At 38.1% G+C, this 15231-nt stretch overlaps 1 protein-coding gene across 1 annotated transcript in view; it reads right to left on the bottom strand.

The window, feature by feature from the left end:
• The window catches only part of myo1d (myosin 1D), a 486267-nt gene that overhangs the window by 363075 nt on the left and 107961 nt on the right, over positions 1 to 15231 (bottom strand). The window contains exons 8-10 of the mRNA XM_048560821.2: positions 9605 to 9808; positions 4560 to 4705; positions 1141 to 1255 (exon numbers count right to left, since the gene is read on the bottom strand). Of these exons, the coding sequence (XP_048416778.1) occupies positions 1141 to 1255; positions 4560 to 4705; positions 9605 to 9808 (465 nt within the window). The remainder of the gene's footprint in view (positions 1 to 1140; positions 1256 to 4559; positions 4706 to 9604; positions 9809 to 15231) is intronic.

Here is a 15231-nt window from a genome sequence, read left to right as displayed (position 1 = left end):
AAGAACTCATTTATTATGCAAAGCAGTCACCTTCCTGGAATCTCAAAGGAAAGATTTCAGCACTTAACAACTGAATTATAATTTATTGCTGCTTAAAAGCGGAGAAAAGGGAGGGAAGAGTTAGATTTAGCATTTTAAGCTATCTGCATCAAGTGGAATGTATAAAAGGGGAGAACTGGCCAGTAATTATCAACATCTTGAAAACACTTGTGTGCCATTTTATCCCTGGGTTATTTTTGGGATCTTGAAGAAATTCGTCCTGTAATTCCACCATCCCCACAGTGACTGAACTTCAAAAAGTACTTTGTAGACTGCAAGTCATTTTGGAACATCCTGACACCATGCAAGGCATATTATGAATGAAAGTCTCTTTCTTTTATCCAAACAAAAAGAATTTCCATTCAATTATAAACAGTTGGAGCTTGATTCTCAATGCATTCCTTACGGAAAAACAAAAATATGTTGCCTCCATTTTATTAAAATATTTTTATTGCTGACCCTAGTCTCAGGTAACATATCCAATGATGTGAAATTTGCTTTAATGTTTCTTGCATATCCAGTTGGCACATAAAACAGAAAACATATGCCATATTGAATAGGGATTTATCAGTTATCCAAGTAGGCTGTCATATAGGGCACTTGCTTAACATTTGTCTGCTCAAACTAATAAAAGCATCGTTTCTCTGCATTGGGACGATTAGCTGTCAGCTTTTGACAGAAGTCTGATGATCTTGCACTGTCGCTAAGCTCTGAGACACTAGCTCAAATTTAGCTGCAGGGTCACACTGAGCAAAAGTTGATGAAGCTGACTTGATGGGAAGCGCTACATCCAAAATCTGATTAAGTCAGTCTTAATTCACTTACCAGTTAGCAAGGGGAGTCTGGAAACACAAATTAGCTTTGTGGGTTGCCCAAATGCAATGCATATAGCAAAATATTTAAATGAAAGTTACCCTGATGAAGCAGACAGTGCCTGTCTGAGGTACATTATTACAATACTCTTGGCAGAGCTTTAGCATACACAAGTGACTCACTGGAAAAGACAAGCAGCAAGTCATCAGAAAGAACATCCCATTGCTCCAGCAATTCATTACAATTTGACACGTGTGCGCACACGAATAAAATTGCTCTGCTCCTTACATGTCTCCAGGGGATGCCTTCACGCTGATACTCTTCCTGTTCCTGCTTCAGGACAAGCTGAATGAAGAGCTGTTGCAGTTTCTCATTGCAGTAGTTAATACAAAACTGTTCCAAACTGGAGATACACAAAAACAGTTACTATCAGTAGCATTCAGGCTTGTCCACTGTGTTGCTGTAATCAACTAAATTTTCTCCAGGGGCATTTAGAAGAAACCTCAAGAGGAAACCTTGTAAATTCTTTTGTAATTAATTTTTACTCGTTCAATTAATTCAATCCCATTCTGAATGCAGAGACTCAAGTTATAGCTCCATGTGTTCATTATTCTACATGTGTTTATTTTACCCACAATAGCCTGGACATTTTATGCTGTTACGTAAGAACTAGCTGTCACAAATAAATCTTTAGAAAATTCATTCATGAGTCATTGATGTCACTAGCAATGACCCCCCATTTATTGCTTAAGTTCCCTTGAGCTACCTTTTCTGACAACTAAGCAGCTTTCCAGGCCAAAGTGCAGCCATAAAGAAAGCAAGAACAGAATGTCACTCAGTCCATCGAACTGGCGCTACCATTCAATGAAATCATTGTTGATGTTCTAAATCAATACTATTTTCCCTTTGTCCCTCAACATTTTTAATACATTGAAAAATATCAACCTCGGTCTCAAATATATTTGATAACTGAGTCAACACACTTTTCTGGAGATTACCAAAGAGTAATGACAGTCAGTGAAAGAAATTACTCCTCACCTCAATCCTAAACAGCCTTCTGTGGCAGTTATTGCTATGGTCTGGAATAAGCATGGACTGAAAATTTCCATTTCACAAGGTCTCAAGGGGGTTTTTACAACTATTCAGTTGTTACATGTCCGCCGTTACTGATAACCCCATTTTCATTCCAGATGTATTTAATTATTCGTGTTTAGTTTCCTACCTATGTGGTAGGACATAAACTTAATTGTGGCCTTGTCAGTACCTACAAGCAGACAAATTGGGAGCAGGAGGTTGCCAATTGATTCTTCAAACCTGCTCCACCATTTAATAAGATCATGGCTGATCTATTTGTGCTTGGAGTTCCATATACCCATCTACCTTAGATAATCATTAAATGTCTTCCGTAACAATCTATTCACTTCTACCTTCAACATATTCAGTGGCACCACTTCCATTCCTTCTGATACAGAGAGTTTCAAATTCACACAACTCAAAATATTTCTCTTGACTGTCCTGAAAGGGAGTCCTCTAACTTTAAAACATTGCCTGTGTGTTCAGGATTCACTCACAAGAGGAAGTATACTTTCCAAATTAACCTTGTCAAGGCTATTCAGCATCTTACACACTTAATCAAATCACCAGTCTTCTAAGCTCCAGTCAAAATGGCCCAGTCTGTCCAAACTTTCCTCACAGGACAGCCTGCTTATTCCAAGTATCAATCTAGTAAATCTGCTCTGAACTACCTCCAGCACATTTACATCTTCCCCTAAATAAAGGAGGCCAAAATACACACACTATGAAGTATATGGTCTCACCAATACCCAATATAACTGATACCTAAAATCTTGTCTTTAATATTCACTTTTCTGTGTAATGATAGGATGGTGCTCCAATGGCCTTCTTAATATTTGCAGTAATTGCATGCACTAGATCACCCAAATTCCTTTGCATGTCAGAAATATGTAGTCACTCTCCATTTAAGTAATCATTTGCTTCACGTTTGTCCATATATATTCTATTTGCAAGATTTTTGTCCACTCACTCAATTTATATTTGTTTTTCCTGCCTATCTTTGTCTCATCTACAGATCTAACAATCATCCCTTTGTCCCTTTACCGAAACCAATTGGAGGGCATTTACTGAGGCTCTGCACAGTCAGATTACTAGTTTAACTATTAAGGAGGAGAAAAAGCAAGCATCAAAAGGTGCAAACCATCACCAAATGAGTCTTTCACTTGGAATCAGGAACTGTAAGACACTTGGAGATCTCCTGCTATATTTATGAATGAAAACATCCAGATTATAGCAGGTTCAAATCGAGATTAAGCAGTTGTGAGGAGAAGTTTCCCCTTACCCCACTAGCTACTTTTATATTATGTTGCCTGGCCACACACACAAACTTGCTTTTCATTATGGCCTGAAATCATTAACTGCCAATTTCAAGTAGATTAGTCCAGATTTCACCATCCCTTACAGGAGACTGCCTTATTCTTTCAAACATAAATGCACCACAACACTACCAAACCAAAGACAAGGTTAGCAGGTCTTACTAACTCAAAGGCACCTTAAACCATTCAGTATTACCTGAACAGTTGAGCTCAAGCACTCAAATGTCCTCCAGGTGTCGACTGAGTTGATCTAGTCTTTGGTACCATGAAAATGTCAGCACTTTCTTCACACTGATTGGTATGGGGTTGATGTCTCAGTTGGCATGGCACAATTAATCTAATTTAGTGTTTGTCTACTTTGCTCTGATTAACAATGCAACTGGGCTTCATGAATACAGTACTCAAGCCAAAGCACCATTGGAAAGCTGCAGCAATATTTTAAACCATGAGTATTTTACAATGATTGGGAGCACTAGAAATTGAATGCAGATTGCAAGTGTTCTGTAGATTAACTAATATGTTGCCTAGGAACACCAATTCAAACATGGACGCACATGATTTTGATGCAATGAATATCTCACATGGGACAGGGACTGCACTGATTGAAAACTTCAATTTCTTCTGTGAATGCTTTACTACCTTATCCTATTTGTTTTCTCACAATCTTGTTAAGACAGTGTTAGTCAAAGTGACAGCCTGAAGCAATATGGCCTTGGTTTTGCAAGGCATGTGGCCTGTGGGCATGGATCACCAATGTAGCCTCTAGCTTATGCCCACTGAATTGCTTTCATCCAACCATAGATGGGAGAATGTTACCAGAGCTTGACTGAAATGCAAGTTCCTGCAGAACAACTGTACATGGTTCAAATATGGTCCACAATAAACTTTACAGTTATGCACATCATCAGAAACCTTCCCATGTTGATGCAATTACAGAATTTGTTTTGTCTCTTTGCCACCTCCTATTTTCTCCTATCATTTCTGAAGTTCCCAGTTTTCTCTGACACATTTTTCATGGGCACCAGAAGTACTCCAATAGCTTCTCCAAATTAGCCATTGTTAGACAAGACGAGTGTCAACGAGCATCGCAGCTAATTCCAATGTTGTCCCCTTTTGAAATCCATAAAAATATATATTCAGTAGTAGAGTTGCTGGCTAATGCTATTCAGTAGGCTGGTCTGTTTTGCTCATCCCCTAAGTAGACATATCGATGCCCTAGGTTCACCCGGATAGTCTCTCAAATTCTCAGATTCTCCAGCATCAGCAGTTCCTACTATCTCTGTAACATTCTGATAACCTGCTTGTTTAATCACATACCTGTTGTTGTCAAAGATCTCAAAGCCATAGATGTCCAAGACACCAATAACTGTGTTCTTCCCGTGGATTTTGGCATCATAATTCTTAACTTCAATAATGTCATTAATTCGGTTGACAATCCAGCAGAAAAGCCGATCATATATTGCCTGCAATTTGAGAACAAGCATCGAAACATCGAACAGATGTTAATAATTATTTGTTACTAACAGCATTCTACTTGACTGAGGCTGTTTAATCAGAACACCCTAAGTCAATGTTTTCACCACAAACTCAAAAATGTATCATTCAAGGCTTAATAGAACTGAATGCAATTCAGCCTAATACGTTGAATCTGGAACAACTACTTCCAAGCTATTTCCTTCCTTGCTTTCAAAAAATATATTCCTGCGACGTTGCGACTCTGGAAAAGCAACACTATCTCTGATCCATAACTGCCCTGAAGTCGTCACGATCCACATACTTTATGCTTCTACAACTGAGTTGCACAACTGCACTCCTTCAAAAGGAAGCTATATAGTGGCCAGATCAGCAGCACTGTCATGAGATAGTAGGAACTGCTGATGCTGGAGAATCTGACTGTCGTGATTGGTTCTCACTAGTGTTTTAGCAGAAGAGTTAGCAAATTTATTGAATCCACTATCTGATTTGAACTCCATCTCTTGGTTGGACAGTTCCACTGATACACAGATAATAGGAACTGCCGATGCTGGAGAATCTGAGATAACACGGTGTGAAGTTCCATTGATACACACACTGGTTGCACATGAACGTGGACATCTGACCAGAGCTCAGGGTTGTAGAACTATCTTTTTTGTTGCTTCACTTTAGCCCAAGATGGCATAATAACAACTATACTACCAGACATAAATGCCTTTATTAATAACACAAGTGTCTGATAGAACAGATATTTATGTTAAAGCAATCAAGTTTTTAATAACTATCAGAAAATCTTCCAACTCTTCCTCCTTCACTGTTCTAGTGGTAAACCAATATCTGTGTAATTTATCCCTGCAACCTCAACCAGTCCTGCAATCCCCTGGTACATCTGTTTCTCTTTCCTTGTGGCTTCTTGAGCATCTCCACTGTTAAACTATTATTGCATCGATGGTCATACTTTCAACTTCTGAGGCTGTAAGCTCAGGAATTCCTTCCATAAACCACCCAACTTCCTATCTTTTTGTCCTCATTAAAAATAGCTCCTCGAAGAAACTTATGATCATTTCTCCTGATATCTTCTTGCTGATGTCAAGGGTGAAAGTGAAGAGGAGGACGGTGAAGAGGAAGAGGAAACAGATAGACAAGCATTGAAGCATCCAGCTGAGGAGTGGGGTGAAGTTGAAAAAGGTGGCAAAAGTCAGAAAAAGGCGTGCCAAAGAATAAGTGGCAGAAGCTTAAACATTCTTTTGTTTGCATTTTTATATATTGTTAGTATGGTCAGGTTCAATTTGTAGGGATTGGGCTTTTTCAAAAATGTACATTTGCCGAGTTTGGGTTTTATATTGTGCTATACATCTGGTTCCTGTAACACACGTCCAAGGCTCTTGGGAATATTTGTTTTATATCATGTTATTTATTATATGGGCTTTGTACAACTACACTTGTCATGGATTTGAATGCTGTAATGAATGATTTTCAGGTTTGTTTTGAAATAGGTTTACAACTTGTATTTGTACATTTTAGAAGCACACACTTTCTCGTTGACTGACCATGTTCTTATTTCAATAAAATGCCTTTTGTTCTTTTTCCTTTTTCAAAATTCCATTTTGGTAGAGCTTCTTCGACAATGAAAGCCAAAGTTATAGGTCTTGTTAACAGGGCTGGAGGGAGGGGACAAATAAATCTCGTCTCCTAATCTCCACAAAAGAACATAACAGAAAAATTTAACATTCTTCAAGCTCCACAATTTGTCGCTGTTTGATATTGTTTGTGGTGCAAAAACAAAACTTCCAGCAAAAAAATTGACAGATTCAATTTGCAAATTTCTTTTTAAACTCATTGTAACCCATGCCTAGAATCCTCTATATGATTTAAAAATGTAACTTGATTAAGTAGCATCATTATTTCCATACTGAACAAAGTTAAATTTGCATACCTTCTTAATTCGTGCTGGAGCACAACTTCGCATGTTCTGGTTAAGCACAAAAAATAAATCTTTTGAGCTGGTTTAAAAAAAAGGGAAAGAAAAACAGCCAACCCTTGTGGCACAGTGGTTAGCACTGTTGCCTCACAGCACCAGGTACCCGGATTTGATTCCGGCCTCAGGTGACTGTCTGCATGGAATTTCTGTGTGGGTTTCCCCTAGGTGCTCCAGTTTCCTCCGTTAGTCCAAAGCTGTGCAGGTTAGGTGGATTGGTCATGCTAAATTGTCCGTAGCATCTAGGGATGTGCTGGCTAGGTAGATTAACCATGAAAAATGCAGGGTTACAAGGATGGGGATAGGTCTGAGTGGTATCTTTTGAGGAGGACTACTGTGGACATGAGGGGCAGAATGGCCTGCTTCCACACATTGAAGGGATTCAATGATTCTTCTTCTGTGGCTCAGTGTCAAACCCCTTGTCCAAAAGAGGAGCTGTGGTACTCCAGGAAAGAAACTACTTAAACGCAAGTGTTCCTACAGATTCATGAAATGGAGACAAGCTTTCACTACTTACATTCTCTAAACTTAATTCTAAAAACTTGAAATGCAGACAATCGGGATTTTCTGTGTGAACAGAGCCCAAATCTCATGATGTTTTTCTCCATAACTATAATGTTTTATCCTTGTATCGCCATAGAGAGCCTACAATGTATCTGCTTCATGATTCTTATACCCTTTCTGCAATGAATACACGGAGCTACTTAGTATTCTAACTACGGCTAGTTATTAACCTGTACAAATGGAAGATCATTTCCCTGCTCTTGTATTGTGGGACCTCATGCATAGAACAGAGTTTTCTTTCCCAAAGGTCTTGTCTAGCTGATTTCCCTCTTCGAGTACATGCATATTTGTACACCTCTGTTCCTCTATTATTCAATTAAATATTTAATGTTATTTAATGCCTACTCCCCCATTCATTATCTGCTATTAATTTATTTCTTGAAATTTCACATCATTGCATTTGTCACCATTCAACTCCACCACATGCTCATGTCTTCTTGCATGATCTTCAATTTGCCATAATTTAATTATAAACAAATTTCAATTCCTTTTGTGTCAATGTCCAAATTATTTCAATAAATAGAAAACAGGAGATCCCAGCCAAATCTTCCCAGACTTGTATCTCACCAGTTCAAATGCAAATCACCTGGATATGGTGCATTTACTATTATTGGTCTCGCGAGTTTTGAGAAGATTTGTAGCTCAGGTTGAGGTTCTGGATGTGAGTTTGCTCGCTGAGCTGGAAGGTTCGTTTTCAGACATTTCGTCACCATTCTAGGTAACATCATCAGTGAGCCTCCGACGAAGCGCTGGTGTTATGTCCCGCGTTCTATTTGAATAGAATATTTTAAATAGAACGCGGGACACAACACCAGCGCTTCGTCGGAGGCTCACTGATGATGTTATCTAGAATGGTGATGAAACGTCTGAAAACGAACCTTCCAGCTCAGCGAGCAAACTCACATCCAGATTATTGGTCTCCTTTTTCAAATCTGACATCACAACCTCCTTCGGTACATATTCACCCTCACTTTCACATTCTTCTCGAAAATATTTATGCAATTTCTTGTTTCTTTGCTCTCAAGAGCAAGGTAAATAACTGTTTCTTATGCTCAGTAGCTTATTTTTCCATGAAAGCAATGCCCCTAAACACAAGCCTGGATAAATAACACTCAAATTTAGAATGTTGGAATGTGATTCAGGAACTTGTTTTTATTAAGAATGTCTAGGAATGATTGTGCATTAAAATTGTCATACAGATGCCCAAAAGCCATTGAGAGAAGCAGTTTTCCCAAGTCCAGACTAATCCAAATGCCTACATCCAGGTCAAAGGCAACTTCTCACTTCTTGCTGCCCGTTTATATATACTAACACGGCAACATTAAAGAATGTGTTCTATTGAATGAACATACAACTGTGCTCCGATGAGATAGCTAAGTTACTGTGCAATGTTCTGGTAGGATGCCATAAAATTCAGTGATAAAAGCATGACTGCTATTTTTCAGTGGCCCAATAATGGGACACAATATTCATCATGAATTGTTTGCAAACAAAATAAAAAACCATAAAACAAGAGGAAAGTTACTTTAATCCTTCCAAGCTGTCCCTTCCAGGGCTTCTACCTTTTTTCTCTTCAAACTGAGCAAATCCTTATTTTCTCAAATTGAACAAAATTACATACGTGGTAAAATAATGCCTAGGCTTAGACTGCCTAGAATTCAACTTAGAATCTTTTAAATATAGAATGCCTGGGAAATGTACATTATTGTTGTCAATACATAAGTCATTAAGAGAAGCAGCTTTCTGGAGGCGATAGTACGATATGCGCACAGACAGCTCAAAAGCATTTTCTTGTGTTTAAATAGCTGCCTTAAAAGCAGATCATCACAATGGAATTGTGACCTTGATTCATTGTAAGTTATTTCAGGTTGAAATATTTTCCCTGAAGGCTTTTAGAAACTGCTTTTATTTTAAATGAATTGGACTGAACTCTGTATGGTCAACCTTCTCACTGCTTCTAATATGCTCTTCAGTGGGAAACCACCTTAGTTATTAACTCTAAATTGATGACATGAAACCAGCCCACATCCCATTAAAAAAGCTAACCTGCAAACCGGCAGCAGTGCAATCAGCAGTAGTTATAAAAGCGTAATGGTTTTGGAGGAGATGAAAACATATGCAAACTCAGAAATAACAAAGTGTGGAGCTGGACGAACACAGCAGGCCAAGCAGCATCTTAGGAGCACAAAAGCTGACATTTCAGGCCTAGACCCTCATCAGCTTTCCAGGTCCTCTGATGCTGCTTGGCCTGCTGTGTTCATCCAGCTCTACACCTTGTTGTCTCAGATTCTCCAGCATCTGCAGTTCCTACTACATTTGAAGGCAGGCCTGTTTTTGATTTCATTACCTTGGCAAATGCATCCCTTCCATAGCTTGCCTCCTGGTCTGTGTGTTGTTTGTCAATCACGTCCCGGCCTGTAGCTACAGTCCGATACAACAAAGCCTTCTCCACGAAGTCACTTTTTGTCGAAAGCAGCTCTGCAATCACGGACACCAACTTACTGTTTTCAATGAAAACCGAGTCACCATCCATTGCAAACTTCAAGTTTCCCTGTTTTAAAACAAAAGAATGAAAAAGAACCAACTAAGTCATCATAAGCTTCCTGCTTAAGTAAAAGGGCTTTCACAGAGATATTTCTGGTATGTTCCTAATGCAAAAAGACGCTACATGAAGAAAAGAAGCAACAAACCAGATAATTAAGCTTTGAGATAAGAGTTATTTGATCAGAGGACCAAGGAAAACTGCAAATGCTAGGCAGCTGAAATTAAAACATTAAATGCTGGAAGTGGACAATAATTTTACAAGCATCTGAAAAGACAATCTATCAAGTTTTTGATGTACATTAACCATTGGCATGAACACAGAAGAATCTTGGCCTAAAAGCATTTCTTATTGCGTCTCTTTTCAGAAATAACAGTATAGCCTCATTTATTTAGAGGATCATTTGGGTAAAGCTTGGTTTTCTGTGAATGGAATGGCACTTGTATGACATTAGGATCATGACATGTAATAGAACAGGAAGAAATGCAGGAAACAAGCAATCTTCAGAGCAAATTGGGCATGATAGTAAGAGGCAATCATTGCAAAATAATTGATGAAAGCTGAATGAAAGAAAAAGTGATTGGGAAATGATTGGAATATGTTTAATTAGGTTTAATGTAAAAAGAAAAGTTAAAGTAGTAGAGGAATAAGAATAAAAAGCAAAGATAAAAAAACAAACAAAAGCAAAAATCCAGGAAAGCTGAAGTCACATGTAAAATGTAAAGTTGTCTGAAATATGCAGCAGCTCCATCTGTATCTGAAGTTACAGAATATAGGTCGATATTTCAGATGCAGACCTCTTGTCAGCTTTTGCCTAATCAAATATCTACATGGAGCATAGTAACCTCCTTGCTTTGAAGATAATGACCATTGTGTGAAACTGCTGGTAACAATCAGAAAGGTGCTGCACAGAAATAGGCCCAAGGCTCTTTACAGCTGTGCCAGCTCTCTGAAACAGCTATTAGTTCCACGATTCCCGTTGCATTCACTACGTATCCAAAATTCTGATCTTCCTTGACTATTTCACTAAATATCATAAGTCTAATGTCCCTCGACTCCAACCCCATGGAACTTGCTTCTCATCATATCCTCTCAAAGTTAGCTGTGTGAGAGATACATTTCTTTCCCCATGTTGGTTAACATAATTAGCATCTGAACAGTTTTAAGCGTACAATGGTAGTGGCGAATCATTAAACCTATGCACATTTTTTAAAAAAATCATTACTTGAGCTTTCAGTTTCACGTCATATTTGTTTGATGGATTTTTAAAAGAAGCTAAGACTCAGAGTACTAAAGGACCATAGAACTACAGAGCAGAGAAGCGTGCTATTCTGGCCTAGCAGTCAGACAGCTTCCTCCAACCACACATCCAACCTCCTTGTGCAAGTTGCTTTTTAGTCTGATCCCACTATCTATTCATCATACTTCACCTAAAAGCATTTCTAACCTTTGTCCCCCATCATCCACTCCCATACAAAGCCTCAGTAATTATTTTTCCAAATGCTTTATATCTGTCTCCCCGATTACCAATTTCCTCTGCCAGTAAAAACTGCTTCTCTAACTATTCTGTCAAAACCCCTCAAAAAGCAAAGTTGCAATGTGAGAGATATATTGAGAACAATTTTCCCAGTTTCTAGCAAACATTAGGAAAATAATTTTATGAGGATAATAATGTTAAATTTGAAGACATAAGTACCCTGCTGCACATGTCTAACATCTGACCTCAGGTATTATACAGGAAAATAAAGATTAACAGGAGCAAAATATGTATAACTCTAGACATAAACAGAGGCAAAATTCTGAATGCAGCATTGTCAAAAACAATTCTCTGACAAGAAATAAATAAAGGAAATAGTTATATAATAGATCTATCAGGCAAAATCATACACAAAGGTACAGCTTTCATTTGACATTTCCAAAATTCTAAGTGCTCTCCATTATTGAGTCAGTAAAATGTTTTATATAAAGTGAACCTAGCACTGAGTGATGGGCTGATTCTGTTGACATCACTCAGTTGTTCCACCAGAGGTTACAACCTTGGTACATGTCAGATTTTGCAATTTCACAATCTTCAACTTTGAAAAAATTGTGGAAGAATGGTACAAGATTCAATTAAGGCAGTGTGTCAAAAAATGGACAAACTTCTAATGTTGAATATTTCTGTGGTCAATTAAAGTGCCCAGACATCAAGGTAGATAACATTCAAAATTAAGAAGCAAAACAAGATGCTTGTCCCTTTGTCAGCTCATTAAGAAACTAGCCACAAATTATCAAAGAAGAAAAAACATCCTCCTGATTAACTAGATACTTCAAAGCAGACCTTACGAGCACCAAAAAGAAATATAGTCCCTGTTTCATCGAAAAAGGACTTTCTTTCAAAAGCAAGTAAGTTAGCTCGGTAGTAAAATTTTGTTTGTGCAACTTCCAAACCAGGAGTATTTACTTAGAAATCTGTAGATTATTCAAAGCTGGAAAAGTGTAAGCTCTCAGTTTTGTGAATATTCATGAAAAGACAGACTCCAGAGTTCAGAGGATAGAAACTAGGGAGAATCAGATAAGTAAATATATAGGAGTAATTGCTCTGGACTGGAATCACTAACATGATGTTTTTGGGGAACAGGTGGATTTTTGTGTTTTTTTTTTAGGGTATTTTAAGTCTTGATACCTTGGTTCTTATTTATTTTTGTCCTTTCTGTAATAAACTTCTGAACTGTTGTTAAAGAATACCTGCAGCTCACGTGGCAATTTTGGTGAATAACTCACATGAAATAAAGTGAGTGAAAGAGTCACATGAATTTGAAAAATTCTGTGTAATTATAGAAATGAAATTGGGGAGTTGCCCTTGGTGTACAGCCAACAGTCCTTCTTCAAAACAGAAAAACTAATCCAGATTTCACTAATTATTTTGTTCACTACTGCTTTTTGGAGCATGGTTATGCAAAACAAATAGTTCTTAAATTTGCTGGCTAACAACAGATAAAAAATGTTGTGATGTTCCAAGAGGTTCAGTAGGGTGTGTTATGTAAATGCCCATCTCAAATACTGCAAGTCATTGGTCATGCAACAATTTTATATTGGCTTTACAGCTGCAATATCTTTTAAAGCGCTCCTCAAAACCTAGTCTCTGACAAAGATTTTGTTCATCTTTCTTATAAGCTCCTGTAACTCCAAATTTGGTTAGGGGATAGCTTCTGGATTTGACCTTTGCTGCTGTTTTACTTCACATGTTCCAGGAATATAACGTCTGATCTACAGTCACTCCTGACTATGTCAAGTTGGGATTGTGCTTTAGTCTCTGGCTAACTACGTAGGTAAGCAATTTTTTTTTGCCTCCAGCATTGCGAAGACAAATCTACTGTATATTATATTGGAGGAATTCAGCAGGAAACACCATGTGCTGCAGTCATCATCAACTTTCCAACATCTTTGTCATAGGCCAGAATTCAGAATTCAGCTTCATTAATGCAGATGAACTTGCAACTTGGTTGCTTGCAAGTCATTTTTATTTCTGCTAAATAAGTTTGAAGCTAGCCTGATACCTGGGGTAATCTGTAGGTCGGTCTTCTCTACGCACTTCTCCTGTCCAACAAGCTGGGCAGAATCAGAGAATCCCTAAAATGTGGCAGCAAGCCATTCAGCCTATTGAGTCCACACCGTCAGGATTCTATGATTCTAAGACACCTGTTGTGTCAATTCAGTTGCTTTAAATATTTCTTTTACTGGATTATGAGAAACAGTGAAACTCTGCCTCATGACCCAGCTAATATTTCTACTGAGACAAAAACATTAAAGCAGATCGTCAGGACATTGATATAATGATATTTGTTGAACCTTGCTGAGCAAAAATTGGCTGCTGCACGTCCTATTTCATAACATTAATGACATTTCATTCACTGCATTATATTTTGGGGCATCTGGAGACTGTGAAATTTGTGCTATTATCGAAATTCATTGTTTATGTCATTCTTCATTGTTAGGGCAATAGGTTTCAATCATTGGGTCTCTCAGTCAATAGCAACAATAAAGGAAACTTGTCAGTGCAACTAAATCTAGCATCCACAAGAGTGTCAGAAGCGTGGCACTCATGAGCTGCCTCATACCCGTACAAGATCAATCATAAGCAGCTCACTGCACCACTATGAAACTAACTTCTTGGTCACTGAAGTGATGTCAAGTAACAATGTTCCGAATCCTTACAACATCAAAAGACAATAACACAAAACGGAAACCTATCAGCAAGCTGCACGAACTGTACAGTTCATAAACAGAAATAACAGTGACACAATCATATCAGCACCACACCTTCACATTAAACACCAGCTCACTCCTGTATTGCGCATTCAAAGTGGCCCAAGGCAAGATGAACCATTGCTCATCACAAACTCTACAGCAGAGTTATACGTGACAGGACAAATCATGGCAAATAAAAATGAAACCAATTTTATTTTCGATTCACAATTCAAAAAAAAACAGCCATCATGCATGTTGTCTTTGTTACTCTGTGTGTTATACCCAGTCCTATTTCAAATGGATTTTGCAGCTTTGTTGTTTGTTCCATCTCCTTTCACCAAATAGAAATATTTCTACAAGTTCCCACAGTTTTTCATGGGTGCACCAAATTCAACTATATAAATACAGGGAATTGGGCCTCCAGGAATCCATATTAAACTAACCATTGTGTTAACTGACATCAGATGATGCAAAGCTGGCCCTCACAAAATATCAGCTATTTACTTTCTTAAGAATTCCAATTTCCAAGCTTGACGCATCTATCCAACTTTCAGACCATTGTGCTTTCTTCTTTTCCCTGCTCTCTTGAATTCAGAGAAAATATTTGTTTATAATTGTCAATCTCTGGTGTCTTGCAGCATGAAGTTGAATCTACAGCCCAGAAACCAGGTCTTTGACTCATCAGCTTTATGCTGGTGTTTATGCTCCACATGAACCTTCTCCTTTCTTACATCATCTGACCATATTGGAACATCTTACTATTTATTCCTGTCTCGCAGTGCTCTTTTCCCAAAGGACAAAAATTTTAAAAGTGTAATATTCGGGGAAAAAAAAGGTCATACTGGGAGCTTCATTTTGAAGAAGACAAGTCAAGTCAGAACAATCTTCATCACTGAGGTAGCAGGAACTGCAGATGCCAGAGAATTTGAGATAACAAGGCATAGAGCTGGAAGAACACAGCAGGCCAAGCAGCATCAGAGGAGCAGGAAAGCTGACATTTCATCAGAACATTTTCTGTTGTGTTCATCAAGCTCTATGCCTTGTTATCTTATCAATCTTTGTCAGTCCCCAGTTTGACTAGTTTTTCCTTCCTGGGTTAGTTTCCCTAAAAGCAGATCTAAGTTTTTTGCTTCATTTCCTTCCCGAGACAGAGTTCCACATTGTAAGCACTCTCCAGGTAAAACAGGTTTCTCTTAAACATT

Source organism: Stegostoma tigrinum, chromosome 31 (assembly GCF_030684315.1).
Source record: "Stegostoma tigrinum isolate sSteTig4 chromosome 31, sSteTig4.hap1, whole genome shotgun sequence".
NCBI lineage: Eukaryota > Metazoa > Chordata > Chondrichthyes > Orectolobiformes > Stegostomatidae > Stegostoma > Stegostoma tigrinum.
Note: the sequence above shows the minus strand (reverse complement) of the source record. Positions and strands in the feature narration are given on the sequence as shown.